Here is a 27,327-nt window from a genome sequence, read left to right as displayed (position 1 = left end):
TTAGAACAGTCTGACAGCAAAATGACATTTTGAAGGAAAAAACTCATTTAAAACTACCCGCGGCTATTGCATTGCCGACAATACACATAGAAGTTCATTGATAAAAACGGCATGGGAATTCCCCAAAGGGGAACCCCGAACCAAAATTAAAAAAAAAAAATGACGTGGGAGTCCCTCTAAATTCCATACCAGGCCCTTCAGGTCTGGTATGGATATTAAGGGGAACCCCGGCCAAAATTAAAAAAAAAAAATGACGTGGGGTTCCCCCTAAATTCCATACCAGACCCTTCAGGTCTGGTATGGATTTTAAGGGGAACCCCGCGCCAAAAAAAAAAAAAAAAACGGCGTGGGGTCCCCCCAAAAATCCATACCAGACCCTTATCCGAGCACGCAACCTGGCAGGCCGCAGGAAAAGAGGGGGGGACGAGAGTGCGGCCCCCCCTCCCTCCTGAACCGTACCAGGCCACATGCCCTCAACATTGGGAGGGTGCTTTGGGGTAGCCCCCCAAAACACCTTGTCCCCATGTTGATGAGGACAAGGGCCTCATCCCCACAACCCTGGCCGGTGGTTGTGGGGGTCTGCGGGCGGGGGGCTTATCGGAATCTGGAAGCCCCCTTTAACAAGGTGACCCCCAGATCCCGCCCCCCCTGTGTGAAATGGTAAGGGGGTACATAAGTACCCCTACCATTTCACGAAAAAAGTGTCAAAAATGTTAAAAATGACAAGAGACAGTTTTTGACAATTCCTTTATTTAAATGCTTCTTCTTTCTTCTATCTTCCTTCATCTTCTGGTTCTTCTGGTTCTTCTGGCTCTTCTGGTTCTTCCTCTGGCGTTCTCGTCCAGCATCTCCTCTGCGGCGTCTTCTATCTTCTTCTCCTCGGGCCGCTCCGCACCCATGGCATAGGGGGGAGGCTCCCGCTCTTCTCTTCTTCTTTTCTTCTCTTCTGTTCTTCTTCATTTTCTTCTCCGGGCCGCTCCGCAATCCATGCTGGCATGGAGGGAGGCTCCCGCTGTGTGACGGCGCTCCTCGTCTGACAGTTCTTAAATAACGGGGGGCGGGGCCACCCGGTGACCCCGCCCCCCTCTGACGCACGGTGACTTGACGGGACTTCCCTGTGGCATTCCCCGTGACGTCACAGGGAAGTCCCGTCAAGTCACCGTGCGTCAGAGGGGGGCGGGGTTCACCGGGTGGCCCCGCCCACCCGGTTATTTAAGAACTGTCAGACGAGGAGCGCCGTCACACAGCGGGAGCCTCCCTCCATGCCAGCATGGATTGCGGAGCGGCCCGGAGAAGAAAATGAAGAAGAACAGAAGAGAAGAAAAGAAGAAGAGAAGAGCGGGAGCCTCCCCCCTATGCCATGGGTGCGGAGCGGCCCGAGGAGAAGAAGATAGAAGACGCCGCGGAGGAGATGCTGGACGAGAACGCCGGAGGAAGAACCAGAAGAGCCAGAAGAACCAGAAGAACCAGAAGATGAAGGAAGATAGAAGAAAGAAGAAGCATTTAAATAAAGGAATTGTCAAAAACTGTCTCTTGTCATTTTTAACATTTTTGACACTTTTTTCGTGAAATGGTAGGGGTACTTATGTACCCCCTTACCATTTCACACAGGGGGGGGGGCCGGGATCTGGGGGTCACCTTGTTAAAGGGGGCTTCCAGATTCCGATAAGCCCCCCGCCCGCAGACCCCCACAACCACCGGCCAGGGTTGTGGGGATGAGGCCCTTGTCCTCATCAACATGGGGACAAGGTGTTTTGGGGGGCTACCCCAAAGCACCCTCCCAATGTTGAGGGCATGTGGCCTGGTACGGTTCAGGAGGGAGGGGGGGCCGCACTCTCGTCCCCCCCTCTTTTCCTGCGGCCTGCCAGGTTGCGTGCTCGGATAAGGGTCTGGTATGGATTTTTGGGGGGACCCCGCGCTGTTTTTTTTTTTTTTTTTGGCGCGGGGTTCCCCTTAAAATCCATACCAGACCTGAAGGGTCTGGTATGGAATTTAGGGGGAACCCCACGTCATTTTTTTTTTTTAATTTTGGCCGGGGTTCCCCTTAATATCCATACCAGACCTGAAGGGCCTGGTATGGAATTTAGGAGGACTCCCACGTCATATTTTTTTTTTAATTTTGGTTTGGGGTTCCCCTTTGGGGAATTCCCATGCCGTTTTTATCAATGAACTTCTATGTGTATTGTCGGCAATGCAATAGCCGCGGGTAGTTTTAAATGAGTTTTTTCCTTCAAAATGTCATTTTGCTGTCAGACTGTTCTAAACACAGGAAACATGCGCCCCTTTACAGGCATACTATAGACACCCCCCAGGTACGAAATTTAAAGGGATATTACACTTTTATTGTTTGACTTTAAGCATTATTAAAATCACTGCTCCTGAAAAAACGGCCGTTTTTAAAACTTTTTTTTGCATTGATCCATGTCCCCTGGGGCAGGACCCAGGTCCCCAAACACTTTTTATGACAATAACTTGCATATAAGCCTTTAAAATTAGTACTTTTGATTATTCATGTTCGTGTCCCATAGACTTTAACGGTGTTCGCATGTTCGAACGAACTTTTTTCCTGTTCGCATGTTCTGGTGCGAACCGAACAGGGGGGTGTTCGGCTCATCCCTAATCATCATGCTCCTGGCAGGTTCTCCTGGCAGAATGGAGAATCATGGTGGTCACATGATCAGGAACCACACATACAGTAGTGGTTCTCTGACCTGTATCTATGACCTTAGGCTGGTATAAACCCAGTTGATGTGGTAAGAACTGGACTTAGCCTGCAGCTGAGCACTCCAGGTAGAGTTCTTACCACATCAACTGGGTTTCTACCCAGTATCTATGTGTGGTTCATGGTCATGTCACCCTTTTTTTTCACATATGCTTTGTCTTCTGAGTGCTTAGCTTTTCTTAGCATTGAGGACAGGTTGTAGTTTATAGACTTGTGTCCTCAAGACAAGGCTAGTAGCCAATCTGTGTGGGTACCAGACATGTGATCATCAAGATTAGCCGATGTGGGACAAACTTTAGCTCTGCCTGAAGTTCTGTGTTCCTTTTGTCCATTGTGCAGTGGAGCTCTGAATGCCCGTCCAGTCCTTCACAAAATTGACTTATGGTCGCTAAATGGGATAACAGTTTTACTGACGAAGAGAAGCAGCAGGGAGTGAGTTGGTATTGGCATAATTGCGTACCCTGGGTTCTGGTGAAGACAGATGCCTGCTAATGTACTCAAATAGAAGTATACATATTTACCCATATTAAGGTAGCTGAAGGATTACTTAAAGGCCCCTTGGCACCTGTCTGGTGATTTGTGTTACTGAACATTTGTTAACATGCCTTAAGGTAAGGCATCCCATTAATTTAGTTTCTGATTAGTTGATTAATGATTATTTAGTGCTCTGTTGTATAGTTTAGTAGTCTTGTATACTTTATATATGGACTGGATGACAGAATACACGTAATTACAGAAAAGAAAGGATGGACTTACAGATACAGTTATGAATGTTTAATTTCTGCATCCAGCTTTATTTGTTATTTCATTCATATGCAGGTACTTGTAGTGATGACCAAACAGATGACTGCAGAACAAGCAGTGGAGAGATTGTTTCAAGCTGTGCAGCTATGGCTGACACCTGGATTGTGCATGACTCAAATAAACCCACATGTGATCAGCATAAGCCTACACAACCCCCTCCAACCACTGAGCCCTCTGTTGTTTGCCCCCCATCACCAATGTGTGACCTCATGATGGGACCGTAAGCATTTACAGTCTTCAATTCTGTTTGTAGAGGTGTCAGAAGAAATGGCTGTTTTTCCTCCAAGTGTATTCCTAATATTCCTTAGTTAATAGAGGTTATCTCACCAAATTGTTATAGATTTTTATATGACATACTCTACAGATGCCATATGAAAATCTTAGATTTCACATCACTTTCTGTTCCGAGGACAGTGGTCTCCTGACAAATTGAAAGGGATAATCTACCCAAGGGACTCTTAGAAATTGGATTTGTTTTTCTTTTTTTTAAAAGTTTACTGCGCTACTAAAGTGACCCTTTGTACTTCCTATCAATTCAGTATAAGCCCCCTCAGTATGTCTGTATAAGGATGCTCAGCATTTCTTTGGAATAAGATGATTTTAAAATACATTTTTAAACTTTATTTATTTGTTAAAAATAATAATAATCTAATCCTTTAGGAAGTAAGCTAGTATGAAGGTAGGAGGGTCCTAAGCAACTCAGCAATAAAGACTGTTTCTTAATTAAAAAAACTGAAAACTGAATGCAGCTGCAGACTTTGTACTTTTCAGCCTGTGGTCAAGGCGTAGTTGAAACAATTAAGCTTTATGACTAGAGCCTAGCACTAGAGTCCCTGCCTCCCCCCCCATACCCATTAACAAATTGATTACTAATAAATATTGCTGTTTTAATATTTTGTCTCAGTCATTTATCTGATAAGGACCCATGCTCCATGCATACATTTCAAATTTTGATCCTAGAGAGACCAAAGATACAGTGCTATAGTCTGGATTTACCTTTAGGTATTTATTGCCTGTAGGCAGACAAAAGCAAGAAATACATTTCCCTTGCATAGTTATACAAAAATGATTTACTGGTCAATTAGAATGTAATTATATTTCTTTTTCCTGTGTTCCTTCTCCCTTAAAAGAATTTTTCAGAAATGCCATGAGATAGTCCCACCAAAGGATTACTACCAGGCCTGTGTTTCTGATAGCTGCCATGGCGCCAGCTCCAACATGCCATGCACCAGTTTGCAGCACTATGCTCTACTCTGCGGAGATCATGGAATTTGTATTGACTGGAGAAGTCAAGCTTCTGAATGTCGTAAGTTTCACATTCAATACTTTATTTGAATGATTTTTTATACTCAGATATGGACTTAAAACACTGAATACAATTGTGAGGCTCAAAAATAAGGTAGATGCTGGTGCCTCAAGTACTACATAAAAAGGTATTTAACTTCCTTTTATATCACAAGATTAACAACAAAGATTTGATTGCAGCATGTTTTGGATGAAATACAATAACATGTTTTTTAACACAGTGTAGGAAATTTAGAAATACGCAACAGGTAGTAGAGGTAGGGGGTACATAAATCAGATGCCTCTCTGATGTACTTGTAACTCTTCCATCTATAATAAGGAGTTTGTGATAAATGAGTTTGCAAAATATATTAAGTTTTACTGTCCCTTTATGCTTAGATTCCTCCTGCAACATTTTTTGCATGCATTCTTTGTTTTTAAGTTATTGTTTCCTTTTGTTATTTGTCTTTACATCATTTAGGCCCACTTGCTAAATTAAGCACAGAGCTACTCCTGAACTATTTGAAGTGTAAGGGGGGCATATTAAAATAAAGATGCTAATTGTTCACACATAACAGTAATAATAACAGGCCAATACTGGTCCAGCATTCAAACATTTGACTTGATCAGCCACAGATATCTTCAATATGTTATTGCTTTTCATTTAGCCATGGAGTGTCCATCTCACCAAGTCTACAATGCCTGTGGTTCAGCTGCTCCAAGAACTTGCCAGACCAGGTAAGTGTCTATATACTACACTGCATGCTTAGTAAACCTACAATCATTGTGCAATGAAGATGAGCTTGGATTTTTAAGACTATTGCCATTAAATTGCAATATTGATGATTGCGGCTAACAGAATTGAAAGGTGCTAGACTGCTGCTAGCATGACAGAGGAAACACTAGGTTAAACAAGGTTCTAGCCCAGATATTACTGAATCAATGCAAATAGGTCCAGGACTAAAATATACATGGAATAGACAATCAAGAATGATCAGTGTTGTCAACTGATGGTGGATGATGACCGTTGAGCTTCAGGGGACTGAAAAAATCTGGTCATTTTGAGAGTTGCTAGGTAGATCAGGCATTATTAACTGGTGGACACAAGTGATACTCAAGCAAGACCAGACAGAGTTAGCTAAATGAAAAGCAGAGGATACTAACGGTGGCTAGATGGCTACCACACAGAGAATGTGAGACAATAAACAACACCTACCAAACAAAACCCAGAGGGAGACATGAGACACAAATGTAATGATCTAGATCACAGGGTCCTGTAGAACTAAAGAAAAAGCTGAGAACAAGGAGAAAGATGGCAGTCAAAAACCAAGGTAAACATATCTGACAGAGAAAATGCAGATGTCTCCTGAATGAATAGCAAAGGTATAGCTGCCCAGGAGGTTTTTGGGAGATCAGAAAAATGGGAGTACCAGACAGCACAAAGTGGTGATATAATGTAAGTGTACAGACAAGTGAGGATACTTAAACACGTTGTAGAAAGAACAGAATTTAACAGATTCTGGGTTAAAACCTCTTAAGAACCCACAACCACCAATAGCCACCCTGATATATGTTAAAAATAATGCCTTATTGATGTACTTAGAAAACTTGAAAGGGTTTAAACAATCTTCAGCTAAAGATTGTTCTTTTGTTCAAGTATTTGCAAAGATATAGAAAATTAGGTTTTTGAGTTGAAGTTATGAGCTATGCCATCCATTTCGTTGCAGTACAAGTTTTCTATTTGTTTATGACACTATAGCATTATTGACAAAAAAATATTTCTCTGCTATTTATATGAAATCATTATGTTAATTTAAATAAACACAATCATATACGTACTTATTGTGTTATGGTGCGATTCTTTTGAATGGAACCTTAATGTACTAAAGTGCGATGCAGTGGACCACTGCACAGAACTATTAATTGAATACTAATACATGTTATCTTCCAGTCCAGAGGAACAATCAATAATGAAGAGTGATAAACGTGTGACTGAAGGGTGTTTCTGCCCTGTGGGTACAATGCCATTCAGCCCTGCATTGGATGTTTGTGTATCTACCTGTGGTAAGTAGTCATGTTCTGTCAAAGGGCATCTAAATTCCTAACAACAATGCTGTATATATACAAAATGAGGGTGAAATATCCTCCTAGATAATATTATGAATATCTAAGACTACCTTGCCAACAGGGTGACAACACTGCAGTGTAGTTTCACTGCAGAAGGAACAGTGTTGTCTTCTTGTTAAAAGGAAAATAATGGAGCCACCGGCATGATCAACAGATAAAAAAATTATGCTACAGGGGAGAACTCAGAAAAACAAAAACTGCGGTGCTAAGGATAGTGACAGACTTCCTCATATATGTCATATTTAATATTGCCCACAGTTATAATTTGAGTATTATCCCCTCACCCATTCTTCTAATATTCACCTTCCCTTCACTCTCTTTAAGCCCCAAACTGTACTTGTAGGAGCTACACAGGGCTAAGGACTCCTGCTCCACATGACAACTCTTGGGCTTGGTAATCAGGTTAGGAGGCAACCAGTGATGCATTATGGTACGAAGGGGATGAGTCATATGCTCCCCCATACCCAGAAGTGCCAGGTATTTTTGTTAGCTCTAAAGGATGACTTAGCAGTGGGAGAGCAACAGTGAATATAAGCAGTAGGGGCCCAGATAACAAAAGCTGTTGCTTTGCCTAGCTTGCCATCCCTCACAAAACATACAGTCTATATATATTTTATGAAGCAAGCTCTTATTATTCAGAGAGACATAATTCAAATATGTAATCCATTGTCACTGCAGTCACAGTTGTAGTTCTCGTGGGGGGGAGGCTGCACAAGACAGAATAAATGTGAGGAGGCTGCAGGCCCATCCAGAGATGCTATGGAAGCAATGCTGAATTATGTAAAGTGCCTATTTGAAGTGTTCCATCTTTAACACAGCGTTTAGCCCAGTAGTGGTATTTTGTATAACATTAATAGCTCACTTAATTACTGTGTCCACTGCCTGTTTAGTGCATAATGTTCCTCAGCTGAGTTGCTTCCAGTCAGTGAAAGCAATAGACTGTGTTATTCATGTATAAAAGCTACATGGACAATTGGAAGTTATACTTATGACAGCCAATCAAATGTTTACTTTGATTTCATCACCTTCACTGGGTAGCTTTTATTGGTTGCTAAAAAGCAACAAACCTACCTATGCATTCTCTGTATTTGGTCACAAAATTATGAATTATTACAATAAGAAGGGATAGTAAGCACATCATGTCAAGTATCAGTAAGTATGATACATTACATGGACGAATTGGAGTATTCACAGAGGGTATATGATAGTGGACAGATGGTTACCTGACAAAACTAATACTTTGTTTTTTACACAGAAGTAAACATTAGGAAATCCCTTTTCCCCGGCCTTCTTTTATTACTTAATAGTCACTTTGTCAGAAGGCATGATCATAGATCTAACACTGTCTTTCTTTCAGGATGTGTTGGACCTGACAGGATACCACGGGAGGTATGTCCTAGTATGGATTACACTTTCTGTCTTCTGCTTTCTGATATTAGCACTAATGCCTACACTGCTTGTATAACACAGTGCCAAAGCTACCTGTACCATTCTCTTCATTCCCACCATAATGCTGTTTAACATTAAAGTAAAACTATAGGAAAATACTTTTTTTTTTCACTTTGGTTAGAGTAAGAGAGGGTATATAATCCCTGTAAGTTTCTTTTGTCATATGTGCCTACTTGGGGAGATTTACCTTTACTTCCTGTCCCATAGCCAAACAGGAAATCCCTTAAAATTAAGGGAATCTCTTGGGGCCCCCAGGAAACCATAACTAGTGTGCCCATTGGAAAATTTCTCCTCTATTACTTCTTTGGGAACAACCCAAAATTTGGGATTTTCTTTTCGTTCACTTTCAATGATAATCATAAACAGGGCAAATCGAGAGCTCTGTCTAAAAAAAAGTTTTGCCTTTAGTTATACTTTAATACAGTTTTAATGACTCTTCCAAATCACAGGTTCTATCTAAATCATTGATCTGTTTTTAAAGGAGTTGTAAAGTTATACGTTTTTTTTTTTTTTATCTTAATGCTTTTTATGCATTAAGATGAAAAGCCTTCTGTGTGTAGCAGCTACCCTAATACTTACCTGAGGTCCCTTCTATCCAGCGATGTCCACGAGTGTCTCGGCTGTCCAAAAATCTCTCTTCTCAATTGGCTGAGACACAGCAGCGGCACCACTGGCTCCCACTGCTGTCAATTAAAGTCAGTCATCCAATCAGGAGACAGAGGGTGTGGGGCCGGGCCACAGCTCCATGTCTGAATGGACACAGGGAGCTGTGACTTGGCTGGGGTGCCCCCATAGCAAACTGCTTGCTGTGGGGGCACTTAACAGGAGGGAGGGGCCAGGAGAGCCAAAGAGGGACCTGAGAAGATGAGGATCTGGGCTGCTCTGTGCAAATCCACTGCAACAGAGCAGGTAAGTATTACATGTTTGTTATTTTTATTGAAAAGAAAACAAGACTTTACAATCACTTTACCCCTGGGTGATTGAGGGAATGGACGTACCCTCAAATCTCTAGTGGTATCCAGTCTAAATTATTAACAAGAGTTTTCCTACACAGTTTGGAGAAGAGTTCCAGTCTGCCTGCCAGCAATGTGTTTGCAGAGAAGGTGGTAGCGGCATCACTTGCCAGAAACGCCAATGTTCCAAAGTGAAACCCATCAAGTGTGATCTGGAAGGTTTCTATGCTGATGTTCAGACCAATCATTTGGACCCCTGCTGCAATGAATCCGTGTGCAGTAAGTGTTGTATGCATCTTGTTTCATTGTTATTATAAGGTGATGTTCACACAGGCACTGAAAAAGGTCTATTTGATACACAATTCGAAGTTCTAGTATGTGATTTGGCCTCCTTACCTGACACTACATCTGAAAGGGTGCAGTCAGTTATTTGACTTAGTATACAATCTGTAGTGTTTCACATCACATTGATTTGAATGTTGCATTCAACATATGGCATAAACCTCCAGTTGGTTGATTGCCACATTTCCACTTACAGACTTTCCACTGGGACAGAATTTGAAAATCGGGTGGAATGGCAAGCAAAGTGATAACACTTTACATTGTTTTTCTAAAATGTAAATACAACAGAGCCACATTATAAGCTCGGGGAAACAGCAGCACTGCTTTCCTCAAATAAACAGCATTTTATTTTCATCTATCTGAAAACATGTAAAAGAGTTACATGTTTTGTTCCTATGTATGTGCCCATTCCAACACCTCAGAATGTCTATACTAAGTATGCTGAAGGCTGGAAAAAGGCTCATCTGATAGGATACATTGCAAACTTTCGGTGCTTACCATGTGTTAGATGCACTGTCATCCAACCCAATGTTGTATACTTTGTGGACAGAAACACATAATTGCTCAGAGCCTGGTTCAAGTATGCAAACTAGGCACTCTCTAAATGCCATGATTAAAGTTGGCTATATTTAGGGATATTAGCAACTGCTCATTTTAACATATTTTTGTTTATTTTTTGTTTGTTTGTTTTATGTATAACTCTGTGTGATGGGGATCATCTTACTGACTGCAACAGGTCCACTACTTGGCACAGGGTGATTGGCTGCCAGTAGTCTTTCCAAATCATAGCTTTAAAGAAGCAGGTCTCTGGGTTGGGGCATAGTGGTGACTGTGCTTTAGCAGCTATATTCAACTTTCAATGAGCCTCTATTTAAATACAACTGGACTTCTTTCTCAATAGCTAATGTATATCAATGTAAATCCTGGCTCCCCTTTACTGGCCGTTTAAATACTGTAAAAAGAATGAAAAAGAATTGAGTTTGTAATTTACCTTTTTGCTCCTTTTAGGGACTGATCACACATAGCTTGTTTTCATGCAGAAATTGTAGAGACATAGAATGATTTATGTAGTCATTCTGTAGATAACTGCAGAGCTGTGTCTTCATGAATTAATAGTTTACCTTTTAAGTCTAAGCAAACCATATTGAACATGACAAAGTGCCATTACAAAACAGACTTCCATTGACAACTGTTATCACTGTTCAGTCTTATTGTGTAAAAGCTGTGAGAAAAGTTGACATACACAATTAGGTGGATATATAGAAGTTTTACTGACTACATTTTTACTAGGTGAGGACCAACTAAAGGTCGACAATCAATAAATAAACAATCTAAAAATCCATACATGAAAAGGGAACTTGCGCTCTATGAACTATTTTTTCCTTTTTTTACATTAACAGAATGTGATTCCAAAAAATGCTCAACGAATCCTCCTATCTGTGAGCTTGGCTATGAAGCTATTGGTGACATACCAGAGGGACACTGCTGTACTGTATATACTTGTGGTAAGTTAAGAGTACAAGTTATGTTGTAAACTGAAGATGTAGAAAAAGAATGTTGAAAATAGGAATTGGATAAAACTGGAGAGAGATAAGAAGGATTGTAAAACGAATATGGTTTATGAATGGTTGAACTTCAGGGATGCCAATTGGTTATCTTCAGGAGTAACTGTCAGGTTATAAGTGATAAATCTGCAACTTCCTCCATGGCGTCTTTTGATTAAACACTGATGGGTTCCATTGCTTCTTCTTTTTAACATGGAGCCTATGCCCCAAGAGTAGACAATGTAGGGGAGGCTGCCAGCATTGGAGACATAGGAACAACTGGCACAGTGACCCAGGTGAAAACCAGGTTACAGACATCATGTTGGAAGTGCATATTGTACATACAATAATATCTCATCAGTAAGTTTGAACACTGCCAAACTTTCTATTTTGAACAAAAGATTATTTTTTTTGTCCTAAAGCAAGGATGAACATGTATGTTCTTAAACAAGATCTATAAGATTTTATAGAAAATCAGATCTTAAAGAAAATTTATTTGGGATGTCCTTTATCATCAGTGGTCTACGATTATTGGGTATACAAAATAGAAGCAATGTGGTACCATTGGCATTGTTTCATGGCAGTTGAATTGTTTATAAGAAGGATGGAGACGGATGTCTCCTGGTTTCTTGCAGATAGGCCTAAGAATGAACACATACCTAGGAGTAGTACTAGAGAGCAAATAAAAGCTCTACACTCCTTATCTGCTCTGTGAGATATTATTATTATATTATTAGATATTATTATCAAACCAGCAGACAAGGGAGGTTCTATTATTGTTATAAATATGATTGCTTATGAGAAGGAAATTATAAGACAATTATATGATAGTTCTGTGTATTCTCCTGTACAAGGTAACCCCACTGTTATGCCCCGTACACACGGTCGGATTTTCCGACGGAAAATGTGTGATAGGACCTTGTTGTCGGAAATTCCGACCGTGTGTGGGCTCCATCACACATTTTCCATTGGATTTTCCGACACACAAAGTTTGAGAGCAGGCTATAAAATTTTCCGACAACAAAATCCGTTGTCGCAAATTCCGATCGTGTGTACACAAATCCGACGGACAAAGTGCCACGCATGCTCAGAATAAATAAAGAGATGAAAGCTATTGGCCACTGCCCCGTTTATAGTCCTGACGTACGTGTTTTACGTCACCGCGTTTAGAACGATCGGATTTTCCGACAACTTTGTGTGACCGTGTGTATGCAAGACAAGTTTGAGCCAACATCCGTCAGAAAAAGTCCTAGGATTTTGTTGTCGGAATGTCCGAACAAAGTCCGACCGTGTGTACGGGGCATTAAGGTACAAAATAAGTTAAAGTGGTAGTGAAGTTTTTTTTTTTACTTGTACCTACAGGTAAGCCTAAATTAAGGATTACCTGTAGCTACAGTGAATATATCCTAAACTTGCACTGTTTAGGAGATATTCACATTGCATGCAGCCGGTGATGTTACCTGGGTATGAGCTCCAAAGGGACGGCATACCGGTGCCGCCCCTTTAGAGCTCCGTGCCACGGCCGTGACTCCTGCATGCATGTGTATGAGTGATGTCATCACAGCTTGGCCAATCAGATGGCTGGAGCACTCGAATCCAGAAGGAAGACTGGGTAATGATTTACACCAAAAATATCTCCGTATACGCTGATGGCATGCTAGTAATTTGAGATATATCCAGTTTGTATACTAACATCCAACATGATTTGGATATACTTGCATGTCGATGGCTTCTTGAGGCATCTAAATTGTATAGTTGTGCCCAGATTGAGGACTTAAGGTTGTTTTTGACAAATAATTATTTTCTTTTTAAGTATCAGCATTTTTTGTACGAGGTGCATCAATAACCTCATATGCTTACTTATTTACGAATATGATTGAGATTTCTTATATTTTCTCAAAAGTTTTATTTCAAGATTACTGCTTATGTTGATAACACGTTATTGACGATATTTTTGCAGTGTTGGGTGGTAACAGTGAGTCCTTATTTGATAAATATCTAATGTGTTTGGTTCTGGATTTAGAGTTGAACATGACGTATGACAGGGCTTCTATTCCTTTTCTTGATACATGGATATCAATAACAAGAGAGAAACTTATAAGTGATTTGTTTACTAAACCAACTGACCGTAATCAACTGCTTCATTTTACTAGTTTTCACCCTTTGGGCATTTGTTAACTTCACATGTGAGCTGGCCCTTAGATCTATTTACTGTCTTACTCATGAGTTAATTCAGGATGCTCTTCCAATACCTGTTCCTAATTGACTATATTATGGTGTTTAATTACTTTGTATCTGGCTCCTATGTATGTATAAATGTTGTTAGCTCCGTAATCTTATTTGTGTAGTGTTCCTACCTTGAGGAAGGACATCAGGTCCAAAAGCTTGCACTGTAATGGATCACTGATACTAATTTTGTGCACATTGTTATTACTTTGTATTGAATAAAGAAAAGGAGTGCTCCAACCCTGGACTTAATCTATTTATACTGTATCTATATGGTTTATTTATTTACTCTGTTCTTTTGTAGTGAGGAAGAAGGTCTGTGTGCGTGAACAGGCAGAATACTTGGTAAGAACTAAAGGAAAACACGTCTAAATAATTAAGGAAAAGATTGATGTGGTGTTTCTTACTGTAAATACATGTCACAAAAACTGATTAGGATGCAATTAAAATCAGACAACATAATCCCTGATTCCCTTCCATTTCAATTTATCAGTTGTGCAAAAATTGCTGTTTTGTGCCCAATTGATGAACTGAAATGCTATATTTTATTATTCATATTCTTACATCTATCTGAGGTTCTTGTATATTGATTATCTATTCAATGTTAATTGACATTAATTTTTATACATCCAATACTATTGGCTATTGAGTACTTTGTTTTAACCATGACCCTGAGGAGGGGATATTGTATTGGTATTGATATAAGATATTGATATGGAGATGTCCTTATGTTTTTTTATAACCCTGCTAATGGGGGTATTTTTGAACCCCCAAAACGCATTGGCTTTTTGGATCCTCCCCCACTGTCTTTTTTTGGAATAAAGTTGTATCGGGACTTCTTATCAGTGGTGAGGACTGAGGAGCTTCAATTTCCATTTTGTTACAACGCTCCATCATGACAGTGGGCTAAAGGCATATACTGATATATGTAAATATTGATATTGGAGTTTCTTAACCATATAAAATATGCAAAATTGATCTCTTTAGTAAGCAGGCATGGTATTGGGTTTAAAAATATTGCACGTTTTAAGTTGGGACTGTTTTCCAAACAATACAGTGTAGGAGGTACAATGATATCCACATCCTAGACTACATTATAATATATAATACAATCTCATCTGGAAGCTTCTGATGACCTTTACATATCCCCAGTGAATGAAAACCCTCAGTGAACACAGAAGCTGTAGGTTTAGGTTCCTAATGCACAGTCTAGTTGGCATCCTTATATACGCATTATATGCAATGCTGTCTTGATGATTTCTAGAAATAAAGATATATACTATGTGATTGTATGCATAGTTAAAAATGCTGTATTATATATCTGCAGCCTGGAGCCCCAGTGTACTCTGATAAGTGCCAGAACTGTGTGTGCTCAGAAAATGCCAGCACCCCTGCAGGAATAGAGATACAATGTACACATGTGCAGTGCAATATACAGTGTTCGGTGGTAAGTACTGGCTGACTGCAACTTAGGTATCATGTCTGTTATGAGATTACAATCTGCAATGAACTGGTTGCATTACATTTCATTCTATTTAAAGGTGCTCATAGTCATGGCTGTCTCTAATTGATAAACCAATGACTGTGGAGCAGTGCACAACAAAACCGCCAAAATGATTGGGCAGATTAGGAGGCTATTATTTTTTTGCTGGGGCAATAAGTGCACAGGTCTACCCCTCATCTGCTTCTCCCTGACAGGCAGCTAAATATTTTTGTTCAAAAAAGCAATCAGCCCAGAATACCTTGTGAGACAAAAGGACCATCCATGCACACCTGACCATTATCTACTGTCTAAGGCTAACTAAGGCCAGCCATACATGGTTCAAATCTTGGCTGGTTCAGCAGGAAACCGGACGAAATTCAAACTGTTAATGGGCAGGTTGAATGTGCCAAGTTAATCAATCGTTTAACTTGGGTAAAACCAGCCTGCTGGATTCTCTTGCAATTATCTCTAGCGGCTGTTATAGCTGCTAGCAATAATCACCCTCTTCCACCACCCGCCCCCACCCTCCCACCGGGAGAAGACAATTGCTGATTCCCCTTTCAGCACAGTCTGTGTTGATATTTCTTTCCTGCCTTAAAGGACAACGTGAGAGTGTTGCCTGTACTCCTCCTCTGCTTCTTCTGCAGACTCATCCATTGGGTATGAGGAGCTCTCACCTCCTCCAATGTGACAGTGCTAGAGTCTTGCTGCCAATAGCTAGGGCTGTCACATGTCAAATGATAGCGAGAGTGACATCACTAATTCCCCATAGGGGATAAATTAGCAACCACTGGACAATTTAGTGGGTCATTTAAGCTAGCTCATACAATATCAATCTTGTATGATAAGTTTGCAGCTCCTCTCACTACTATAGTACCAATCCTACTACCCTATTAATGCTTAGCTACTCATAAGAGTTTTTCAGACTAACAGGAGAATACTGTTTTGATGACATCCAGCTTTTTTGCAATATATTAATCTCAATGTATTCCTTAATGGAGCTCTTGGCAACATGAAGGTAATATGCTACCAAGCCATCAAAAATATCTTTTGTAGTAGACCCTTTTGTATACCGCTGCAATAGTAAGCATAATCTACCATACAGTAAGTCTGGGGTAGCTCAAATGGCATATTTCTCAATTTGCAATTTTGGCTGTCATGGGCCTGTTTGATATTTGTACATTTGTATGTGGCTTTTCTTCTTTGTGTAAATTTCAGCTTGAACTATTGAGCTTTGTAAACTATAGCTTTTTCTTAAATAAAGCAGCTAATCATACCCTAAGAAACAAGTAAACAGGGGCTAGGCTGGATGTGTATATGGAAAATGATTGTATGCAGTATATCAAATTTAACTGACTAAAAAAGTAATACCATTTTATTTTCTTCTTCTGAATATGATAACTACTGAAAGAAAATTTATGAAAACTATTCAATCATTTTAATAGTAAATTTTCAGGTCAGAATCTTACTTTAATGGCCATTACCTTATACATTCATGTATGGGAGAAGGATGGTTATGGTGAATCTTTGATAGTGCAAGAAAAACATCATATGTACTCCACCCCTCTATAGTCAGCACAAGTTATTTACTAATGGTTGTTTCTGTAAGAATTTACATGTTTGTAGTCATAATGTCTAGCACTGACAATGTATTCAGGCTAGAACTGTGGGATTACAGAAACAATTAAAATTAACCTCAACTTTGGCCACTATTTCACTATGGCCACGTGGTCACATAATCACGTGAATGTTTAAGTTTTTGGGGTTGTATTCGATATGTACAAAAGTGATCACACAAATACTTATAAGTATAGCATTTAATAAAAGTAATGACAGATACAGATAATATTAGAAAATATAACAAGAACAAAAAGGGCACTTTCACACTGAGGCGCGGGGGCAGTAAAGGACCGCTAGTTTTACCATCTTTTTAGAGGCGCTTTTCAGCCGCTAGTGGGGCACTTTTAACCCCCGCTAGTAGCCGAATAAAGTGTTAATAGCGCCCACAAAGCGCTGCTTTGCAGGCGCTTCAGCAGGGCTGCCCATTGATTTCAATGGGCAGGGGAGCTTTAGGAATGGTGTATACACCGCTCCTAGAGCGCCTCTAAGATGCTGCTTGCAGGACTTTTTTTAATGTCCCGCAAGTGCACCGCTCCAGTGTGAAGGAGTGACAGGAGAGGCACTTTACAGGCACTTTGCAGGCGCTATTTTTAGCGCTATATCGCCTGTAAAGCGCCTCCGTGTGAAAGTAGCCTTAACTAAAGATGCTGTTTCCACCATGGGTCTCTCCCATTATATGGCATGGCGCAGAGAATCAGGATCAGACACATGCCTGATGGGAGCTCTGAGATAGGGAGACAGTTTTTGCAAACTTTTCCTATGGTATATATAGGACTTGAGTGTAAGGAAATGGTCAACCCACCCCCACTGGAGCAAAATGACCTTCTAAGGAAAATGTCACATTCCTGAAAGGAGATTAGTGGGCTGGCTTGTCCATATAGTCAGTTTACAATGAAGGCAGCTAAAGTGACCATCATTATATGTTTTGAATGGCCCCTTAACCAAGCTTTGGAGGCTTAGAATTCATTAGTGAGCCACAATATTAATAAGGAAATATATAATATGCAGTTTCCCCATCAGTCACCAGTCCCCAGGCAGCACATACTCACCTTCACTCAGCTTCCATTCCCCACCACTCTATTCAGTCATCAGGAACATGAAAATACTTCTTACTTGTGAGTACAGAAGAGCATGTGCCACTAGTACAGGCACATATGGACAGGAAAAGAGTCCATACTATGTAAGCTCAGACTTAAGCTTAGGCACAGCTGAATGGAGCAGTGGGGGAGTGAAAAGGAAGATAAATATGGACATAGGGGGACAAAGGGAACATGTTGCCTTTCTCTGCATAGGCAGAGCAGAATAATGCTTCCTAGCTTTAGAAGTCTATGTTGTGTGTAGTGAACAAATTCAAATACTGCTTAATTTTCTTTGCAGGGCTTTGAGCTGAAGCAACGTACCAATGACTGCTGTGGAGTGTGTGAACAGACGCACTGTGTCCTCAGTCGGGATGGACATGACCAGCTGATTAAAGTATGTATGTCCAGGGGATACACAGTGCATGGTCAGGGTATAATAAATGAGCTGATTGTAGATTATAACATGACAGCTAAAACATTTGTCCTAGCTAATGAAAATGGATGTATAGTAGTGGATTATATAATGCTTTGTCATGTAAGTACCTGCTTTGAATAAAGCCTCATTGACTTATTACCATCGAAGACATGTATGTATAATAATAGCATTATCAAGGTTAAAGCTTCCCCAAGCTATACATTTAGGCCTCATTTACATGGGCCTTCTGCATTTGATGTATTTAAACACAGGATAAATTGATCTGGGAAGTATATTTGCTTTGCTTTTATATGAAAAATGTATATGCCTTTAGATGACTTTACATATAACCTGTTTACATGTGTTTAAGTGTTCCATATAGACTGTTCCCCCCAAACTCCCTCTTACCGTATATTTACGTGCCTTTACATGCTGTGCATGCATTTAGATGCTCCTAGAGTATTTAAAAATATGCAAACCCAATATTCCTGAGATAGACCTGTTGTACCATGTACTTGTACCTGTTCAATTTGTATTGCTTCCTTTGTGTGAAATCCCTTATGTTCCTGCCAGTCCCTCTGCTTTCCTATTAAAAGCTGACCACACTAGGCATGATAGCCCAGCGTGGCCAGTTCTCTAGCTGTGCTGAAAGCTTACCTTGCTTTCCTCCAATGATCCTGACATGACCCCCGCCCCCAACCATTCACTGGGAAGACCAGTATGCTGCTGTTTCTCCTCCCCTAGCTCTTACGCAGCTGAGAACAGAGGGAATTTGATCACTTATAAAAAAATGGGAGAAAAGTATTCAGAATGTTTTTTTATACCTGTACACAAATATTTTACCTTTCATTTCTATTTTAAACTGAATGGCTTGTTTTACAAGGTGGGAGTTTACATATACTTTAATCTTCTACGAACACAAAGATTTCATTTTTTTCCAAGTGCATTTAAACTGAATGCACAGTGTGCAATATACAATTTACAAACATTACATGTTCTATGTCCTATAAATGTAAATAACTGTATGTGTGAATAAGGCCTTAGGTCCATTATAATCAATAGAGAGGCAGCATGGAGTTTGGATAAGGGAAGGAAAGTCAAATGTATTATTGTTGTCTGGATCCCTGTTGAAGAGATTTCTCCTAACTTCCTATTCTCTCTGAAAACCATCACTTGGACAGGAAGTGAAGGGAAATCTCCCCATTGTAGACACAAAAATCAATAAAAGGGGACAGGGTTTTTAGCCATTATCCATTGAACAAAGCATTGTTTTTGTTGCTCTTTGCGTTCCTGTTATATATATATTTCTATACTTCCTGTTATGACTGACACCAATCACATTGAAAGGGAATAAAAGGAAATCCCCACAAAGAGAATCCACACACCAATAAAGTTGACAGGGATACTAATGCTTTATCCACATCTCAAAAGAAGTTCTGTTTAGAGTCAAGCTTTCAAGAAAATCTTTGTTAGGGAAAAGCATTTCCATAGTTATTCCTCCAGTGAAAGTGCATGTACATTCATTTCATGCCAATGGGGCAATAAAAATGAATGTAAATAGACTATATGTTGTGTTGCTCAATTGTAAATCACTGATTTTGCATTGAAAATATTGCATCTGGCCTCTAGATGGAGGTAAGTATTAAAGACATTTCCTGTAATACTTAGCCTCATCTAGTGGTCAAGTGTGGCATTTTCCATTTAAAATCAATGATTTACATTTGAACAGCACATGATTTAGCCTATTTACCTTTGTTTTTTGTCCAATTCACATAGAACAAATGCACATACCCTTTCAATGGCTATGCAACATCCTCTAACTCTCACTAAAAAAAAAAAAAAAAGTATATATATATATATATATATATATATATATATATATATATATATACTGTATATACTGTAAATATACAATATACATTGTATTTGCTGCTAATTCTAACCACTTTTGCTGAACATTAATATCCCCTTGGTTGACTAAAAAAAAAAAAAAAGCTGTTGAAACCTTAGACATCAATGCAGTATATGTTTTTTTTAACTATCATTTCTTGTTTTTTAGCCTGGAGAAAACAAATGGTCAGAGGATAACTGTACAATGCACAGCTGCACTATGATAAAGGACCAGTTCATCACATCCATCTCGAGCATTTCCTGTCCAGCTTTTAATGAAGAAAACTGTGAACCTGTAAGTACAAATTATCTGGTTGGTAAAGTGAACTATAACCTTTTCCTCGTAACTATATAGATTTTTGCAAAGGAGAGCTCCAGTCTAAGCGAAAAACTTTTCTGTAGCTTCTGACGTTACTGCAGTCACACTGTTGCGTTTAAAAATGCACATTTCTAAGGCTACTTTCACACTGAGGTGGGCGGGCGCTGGCGGTAAAGCGGCGCTATATTTAGCGCTGCTTTACCATAGTTTTAGCGGCGCTAATCGGCCACTAGCGGGGCGGTTTTAACCCCCGATAGCGGACGAAAAAGGGTTAAAACCGCCCGTAAAGCGCCGCTGCAGCAGCGCTGCCCCATTGTTTTCAATGGGAAGGTGCGCTTTAGTAGCGGTAAATACACCGCTCCTATAGCGTTGCAAAGATGTGGCTTGCAGGACTTTTTTGACCGCCCTGCAAGCGCACCGCTCCAGTGTGAAAGCCCTTGGGGCTTTCACATTTTAGTGAATTGAGCGGCTTTTTCCGGGCGCTTTGCAGGTGCTATTTTTAGTACTTTAGCGCCTGCAAAGTGCCTCAGTGTGAAAGCAGCCTAAAGCTGAGCTATGTGCATTACATACTTGTTTGGCTGTGGGACACTGTGACATACTGCAGGCTCCACAATGCGGGCCACATTTTATAAATGTGGAGGCAACAGAGTGGAACAACATTGTGGTATGTAGCAAGAGTGAGTGCAAGGCAATATCAGCTCTCTATTTTAAATGGAGGCCCCCTTCACATTGTTGTGTTGCAGTAAGTTACAGTGATGTGCTTTTTTCTGTATGTTACAGCAATTCAAAAGTAAAACACTGCATGGCCTACAGCAATTCATAGGGAGACTGTCTGCACTGGAGTATGATTGGAAATGTAAAAACGTGATCCTGGGTTTCTGATTGGTTTGAAAGACCCAATCATGCCAGTTTAGTGCCAGATTACGTATTTGGTTATCCCTTCTTCCTCATTTCATCATAACTTTTTTTTTTATTCAAATATTGCAGGGAACAATTGAAGTTTTACCCAATGGCTGCTGTAAAATATGTAAGTATTTTATTCTTCATAACTGAAGGGCCATGCTGCATGTTCCATTCACCTGTACCATGCCATTTTATCTAGAAAAATCCTGGTGCAAAGAATCACATCAGGATCCTCTGCACCAACATGTCATAGTCCTGTGTGGTAATGACACAATGCTGAGATCCCAGTAGTGAAATATATACACCTAGTTGCCTGCAACTCTTATGGTTAGGCTAATACTTGCGATGTTTGCAATGTAGCACCTGGGGGAGAAGAAAAGGGGAATACTATAGAGTGTTAATTGAGGGACAGCTCTGAGTTTGCTGGGGCTAATGACATCATATCCAAAATGGCTCGGCAAAAGCAGCAGTCTCAGGGCTTTTGGATGTCTACAGAAGGGTGGATTATACAGGAATACAGCATATTTAAAATACAATAACTGCACATATAAACATAGTCGTGCGCATGGGGTTTGCCGGATGTGCCTGGACACACCCTAATCATCCTGTGCTGTGCAGATTCCTCCTGCTGCCACACTGCTGCATTTAAAAATGGACATTTATAAAGTTCAGCTATGTGCTTTACATATCCTGTCCCCCCGCAGCTCTGCCTGCTTCCCTTCTCTCCTCTACGGCCGGCTGCTGCTGCACACATGGAGGGGTTTCAGGATGGAGAGCAGAGGAAGGGGTCTGTAAATATGTCATTTACCAGCTGCTTTCTTTTCTGAATGAACACAGTGAGTGATCTCTACCAAGTGTATATGTTTTAGTTTCTGAATGAACAGGAAGCCGCTCAGCACAGAGCACTTCCAATTCATTCACTGTCCAGTGCTGAGGCTGCAGAGAAGGGGACTGGGGAATCTCTGTCCCCAGTCCCTTTCTCTATCTCAAAAGTGAGGCATCAGGGGTCTGTTTAGACCCATGACCTGATATTTGAACAAAGTCCCTCAATGGGGCTCCTAAAAAAATTGTAAAAAAAAATAATAATAATAATATTCTAAAATAAAATAATATAAATAAGTAACCACTGTCACTATATACAGTGTGTGTATATATATATATATATATATATATATATATATATATATATATATATGTGTGTGTGTGTGTGTGTGTGTGTTTGAGTGTTTTGGGGTGCACATCCTAATGCAATAGGCTGCACACATCTATACATATAATCTTATGGAAAGATTGTTGTTGAAATGAATGGCCTGGCAAAGGGGTCTCTTTAAGGTAGTTGGTTAAATGGAGCAGACGCAGGTTATCTAGCCTGTAGTAGATCTTATACCTTTTGGCAAATCATTACACTCAACCAGAGAACAATTTACCTGAAATATTTCAGGGCTTAGGCCCTGCTTGGCAGATTGGGAATGTTTTTGAGAAGCACTGGCTTGCTAAATTTTAAGTTAAGTATATGCTAAATACTGATTTTAAGATACTGGATATAAATCTTGGAATTAAAATGGTAACTGCAGTCAAATACGGTAGTTATTGACATTGTAGAATGGTTTTAAATCTTATGCAATATTATTAACCATACAGGTATTGAAAAGAGTACAGGATGCAAGGCTTATCAAGACTATGACTATTTGTATGACAATAATTGTCAGTCCAAAGAAAAGGTGAAGATAGCTCGGTGTGATGGATTATGTGAAACTTTGTCTATGTAAGTAACATATTATTTAACATTTTTTAAATAAAATTCCTAAAAATCATAGTTTATCATTATTATCTTTTAAATGCAATCCTAGTTTTGCAAATACAAATTTAGTACACGCTGCAGTCCTGACTTTCACAGAGCATAATACATTTTATAAAGATAGAGAACATCAGAATTTGTTTAGTTACACAAACACTGATTAGAAATCTTTAGGGCCTTCAGGAGGGCATAGGTTTCTCTCATGTGTCTTGTTCAGTTGTGCATGTGCATTTCAGCTTGAGCCATTGAGCTCTGTAGCCTGAATTTATATTCCTGCATAACAGGTGAAAATTGCTTGTGAAAATGCACGAAAAGGGACCTAGGACTCCACCTGCTTGTCGGAAATGAAAATAAGAACATTTATTCATATGCATTTTTTCTGTATGTCTGAAAAAAGTATAAACACAGAATTAAACAGTATGCAAAACCACTGTAACTCCCTCTTAAGGATCTGGCTTTCATCAACTGTCCAGATTTACAAAACTAATTTTGAAACTCTTATTTATATCTTTAGATATTCTGCAGCTGCTAGATCAATGTCACACACATGTTCCTGCTGTCAGGAGGTGAAGACCAGCAAGAAGAAAGTGATGATGCAGTGTGCTGATGGAAGTCAAGTGGAACATGAGTACATTGATGTGGAGGAATGTAGGTGTGTCAGCACTGACTGCATGGCAGCTCAGTCACCTACCAAAGTCTGACTTCCCTAAAGTAAAAAAAGAGAAGTTTATGTTTCCATTAGGACAGACCCTCCTACAGGGATTGAAGAAACTTACTGCAAACTAACTTTAAAATGCAACTGTTATACATGTTTTCATTCTTTACCTTTTTCCACCTGAAAAAAAATAAAGCAATTTTTATCATATAATGTAGTACCATGTCTTTCTGCATACATATAAAACACAATTCATATTTACATGAATACAAAGGAAACAAAATTAACTGATGCCTACATTTTTAAGTATCAAGTCAGTGCAAAATGTTAGAAATATGCATCATGTAAGTGTGGCATTGAAGTATTTGCATAGTACCTGAACGAGCAATGGCAGGAGGAGATACGTGTTTGTAACACTACCCCCACAGGAGCCGCTGGATAGGATGGATTCTCTGTTTTTTGCTCTTTTTCCCTGACCTTCATAAATACTTCAGCCCCTCTGACACACTAGATTGAGTGAACAAAGCTTGTCATATCACAGAAATCACTGAAAAGGAATACCAGGTACACAATAATGATGCTGTGTCAGGAAACAGACACCTAACGATTTAGTAAAATCAAGTCTCAATACATTGTCAAACAATATGATTGGTAATGATAAAAGGCATGAAAGTGAATTAGCAATAGTTGTAGTACAACTCAACATACAGTATGATCAGTAGTCAGCAGTAGTCATAGGATAATACTATGCACTAGGATCAGCATAAACAGTAGCAAGATCACTGTGAGTGCAGAACAGTAATGTGGCTAAATCTACTGTATTCAGACTATATTGCCAACACGCATTAAGGGTGACTATGCTAGGCCTCAGCTAACAGGGTGGAGGTACCCTTTAAATGAGTAGTAAATAGGAGGGGGCTTGTAGAATGGCTTTTTAGGAGGCAGTGCTTTATAGTGTTCTTCTACTGGCTGTAGTTGGGACCCATAAGCAGCGTTGGTGTATTTAACAACAGGCTTGGTGAACCAGCATACTATAAAGGTGCTATTTACTAAGTATCCTGCTTCCAATGACTTAGTCTCTGCTATCAATGTGTGAATCGTGGGCAGTGGCCTTGTCACCAGTCATTGTGGTGCTGCTGTATACTCCCACTGTAGAAAAGGGGCCCCTTGCCTCTGTGCAGATGGCTCCAGTGATCAGAAGTAAAGGAGGAGAGAGTGGGAGATCGCTCCAGTCCCCATGCAACAAGGGATAGATTGATGGAATTGCCACAGTCCATGCAGTGCTGCCCTTGTGTCACTGCTGTCAGGTCTCAGATTTTGATCCCTGCCGATCTGGTCACCTGCAGAGATGTGTGCTCATAGGCTCATGTGCTCACATGGACTCCCATGCTGCCAAGAGGAAGACGTTTACAGAGCAGTCCAGTAAAAGCTATTTCCCCACTCCCCCTCTGCCTCAGTGTGCTCTGGGAACTGTAGTAAAAATATCCATGAGTCCCATTCTATGGTTGATGCCCCAGACTTCAATTCCCATAATCCTCAGTGTTCTGCATAAAGGTTCATAGGCTTTCTTGGTTATAGCTCTCCCTGTGCTGACTGGAGGAGTGCAATACATTATCCAGCATAGAAATAGAAAGCGAAAGTAAAATTGACTTCAAAGAGGACAATGTTTTCTCAAAGTTTCTGTAGTCCAACACCTGGCTACATGTTTATATACCACATATGCTTTTCTCTACACTTGCTTTGGATTTGAAAATATTTCTTACAGGAGCTAGCAGCTTTTTAATACACTTACACATAGTTGTCTATTTTCGAAAATAATTAGGAGGGAAACCTGGAGGCAATTATACAGGAAAATGTAGTGTGTAACCCACAGAAACACATTTGGGCTTGGTCAGTGAAGTGAATGGTGCTTCATGGCATATAGCTTGTAGTGTGGCACCTTTACTTGTTTTGGTTTTTTATAAAATAATCCTCATCATTAGTGTTTGTAACCACAGTATCATTGTTAGTTGCTGTAAAAATAACCCTCAGAATTGGTGTCAGTGGGTGCAATAACAACCACCTTTCTTTGACAGCAATGTTAACCCCTTCTTTTTCATTGGTGGTCAGTGGCAGTAATGTTAGTCCTTCCTCTTTCATTCCTACTCGGTAACAATAACATTAACTCACTCCCGCATTCATTGGTGTTCAAGGGTAGTAATCATAATCCCTCGCTGGCCCCTTTATTGGTTTCATCAATGTTAAAACTTCATTCATTGGTGTTCAATGTTTACTTACCTTGCACACTTCGGTGCTGCTGCCTGAAATCACTCCACCTGACAGTATTGCAGTACAGCAATAAGGATGTGGAACTCCCTTCCACAGTTGATGATGTCCGCAGGGAGTGTAGATACATTTAAAAAACTTTTAGATGGGCATTTTAGCAAAGGCAATATACAAGAATGTGGGAAATTATAGTAACATAAACACTGTCATATGGAGGGCCTGAGATCATCAGCATGCAGCTTGTAAAATTAAATAGGCTTTATTGGACCCTCAAAACAGGCAAACACAAATGGATTTCCCCAGCAAAAGTAATGTAAACAGTTCACAGTCCTGGTATAAAGGAAACCATACAACACAGCTCACCCTCAGCCATTCGGTCCCACACTGGGGTTTAGGATTCCCATTTGTTTTGGGATAGAAGACAAGCCACAGAAGTTCAGCAAAATCCAGTCTAAGCCTCCAGAGAGTCTACCCTTTTTCACAGCTGTGAACTGCTCCACACTACCATACAGACTTCTGCTGCTTCCTTCCTGCAGCTTTTTAAGGCTCCCTTTCATGTGGCCTAACCGCCTAACCCCTTTAAGACCAGAGTCCCTGTAATCAGGATTTGGATGTACTTCTTTACCAAAACTCTTCAAACCTCTGAACTTGTGGGACCCTAATAAGCAACATATATGGACAAATGGGAATCCTGCCTCTAATAGATAATGGTAGCACTCACCGAATATATTACAGGGGGTGTAATCAAAAAATACTAGCAGAAAACAAGGAAAATAATAAACAAAAATTATATAAACACACACCCTAAAGAGTTAAACTACATATATTTTATTCACTATAAAAGAGCAAAATACAAAGGGCACCAACAACAATATCCCTCAATCCCTTATAAAAGACCAAAAAGAAGGATCCCCAATACAGGGAATGAGTCTCCAATGGTCAACCAACTCCCCAAAAGCTATATGACAGATGATCCAAGTAATTCTCCTCTCAAACAATACAGGGGAGATTATGCAGTGGGTAAATCCCTCCCTCCAGTGTGTGTTTATATCATTTTTGTTTATTATTTTCCTTGTTTTCTGCGGACCCTAATAAGAACCTACCAATACAGAAAGTACTGAAAATCAGCCCTCTCCAGCCAGACTACCAGACTGACTTCAACCTTAATATGCAAAAGTGTAATGTATCCCTAAATGGATATAAATATATGTAAGAGACCCAGCAAGATAGCCTGACACATGTAACAATTAAGGAAACTAACTTTATTAAACACATACAACCTAGAACATACAAAAACCTACTATCTAACCAATAAAATCATAATTGGCTAATTATTAAAAACCCAACCATGGCAGCTGCAAGGAAATTGTGTGAGCACCCCCTTCCCCCCCAAAAAAGGGGGAACAAAAATGTGCAATTCAAAATGTTCATAGGTACAGTCTATGTGAA

The 27,327-nt window shown here is 39.9% G+C and overlaps 1 protein-coding gene across 2 annotated transcripts in view; it reads left to right on the top strand.

The window, feature by feature from the left end:
* Positions 1-23,826, top strand: part of LOC141112206 (uncharacterized) — a 122,666-nt gene extending 98,840 nt beyond the window's left edge. For both annotated transcript variants that reach the window (XM_073604800.1, XM_073604799.1), the window contains exons 40-53: positions 3,542-3,746; positions 4,657-4,832; positions 5,479-5,548; positions 6,762-6,874; positions 8,295-8,326; positions 9,441-9,618; positions 11,082-11,186; positions 13,756-13,796; positions 14,779-14,898; positions 17,932-18,027; positions 20,108-20,233; positions 21,245-21,284; positions 22,802-22,925; positions 23,473-23,826. In XM_073604800.1, coding sequence (XP_073460901.1) covers positions 3,542-3,746; positions 4,657-4,832; positions 5,479-5,548; positions 6,762-6,874; positions 8,295-8,326; positions 9,441-9,618; positions 11,082-11,186; positions 13,756-13,796; positions 14,779-14,898; positions 17,932-18,027; positions 20,108-20,233; positions 21,245-21,284; positions 22,802-22,925; positions 23,473-23,659 — 1,613 coding nt within the window. In that variant the 3' untranslated portion in view covers positions 23,660-23,826. The remainder of the gene's footprint in view (positions 1-3,541; positions 3,747-4,656; positions 4,833-5,478; positions 5,549-6,761; positions 6,875-8,294; positions 8,327-9,440; positions 9,619-11,081; positions 11,187-13,755; positions 13,797-14,778; positions 14,899-17,931; positions 18,028-20,107; positions 20,234-21,244; positions 21,285-22,801; positions 22,926-23,472) is intronic.
* Positions 23,827-27,327: the final 3,501 nt, after the last annotated feature.

This window comes from Aquarana catesbeiana, linkage group LG11 (genome assembly GCF_042186555.1).
Source record: "Aquarana catesbeiana isolate 2022-GZ linkage group LG11, ASM4218655v1, whole genome shotgun sequence".
In the NCBI taxonomy this organism is placed as follows: domain Eukaryota; kingdom Metazoa; phylum Chordata; class Amphibia; order Anura; family Ranidae; genus Aquarana; species Aquarana catesbeiana.
This window is presented reverse-complemented; position numbering and strand designations above follow the sequence as displayed.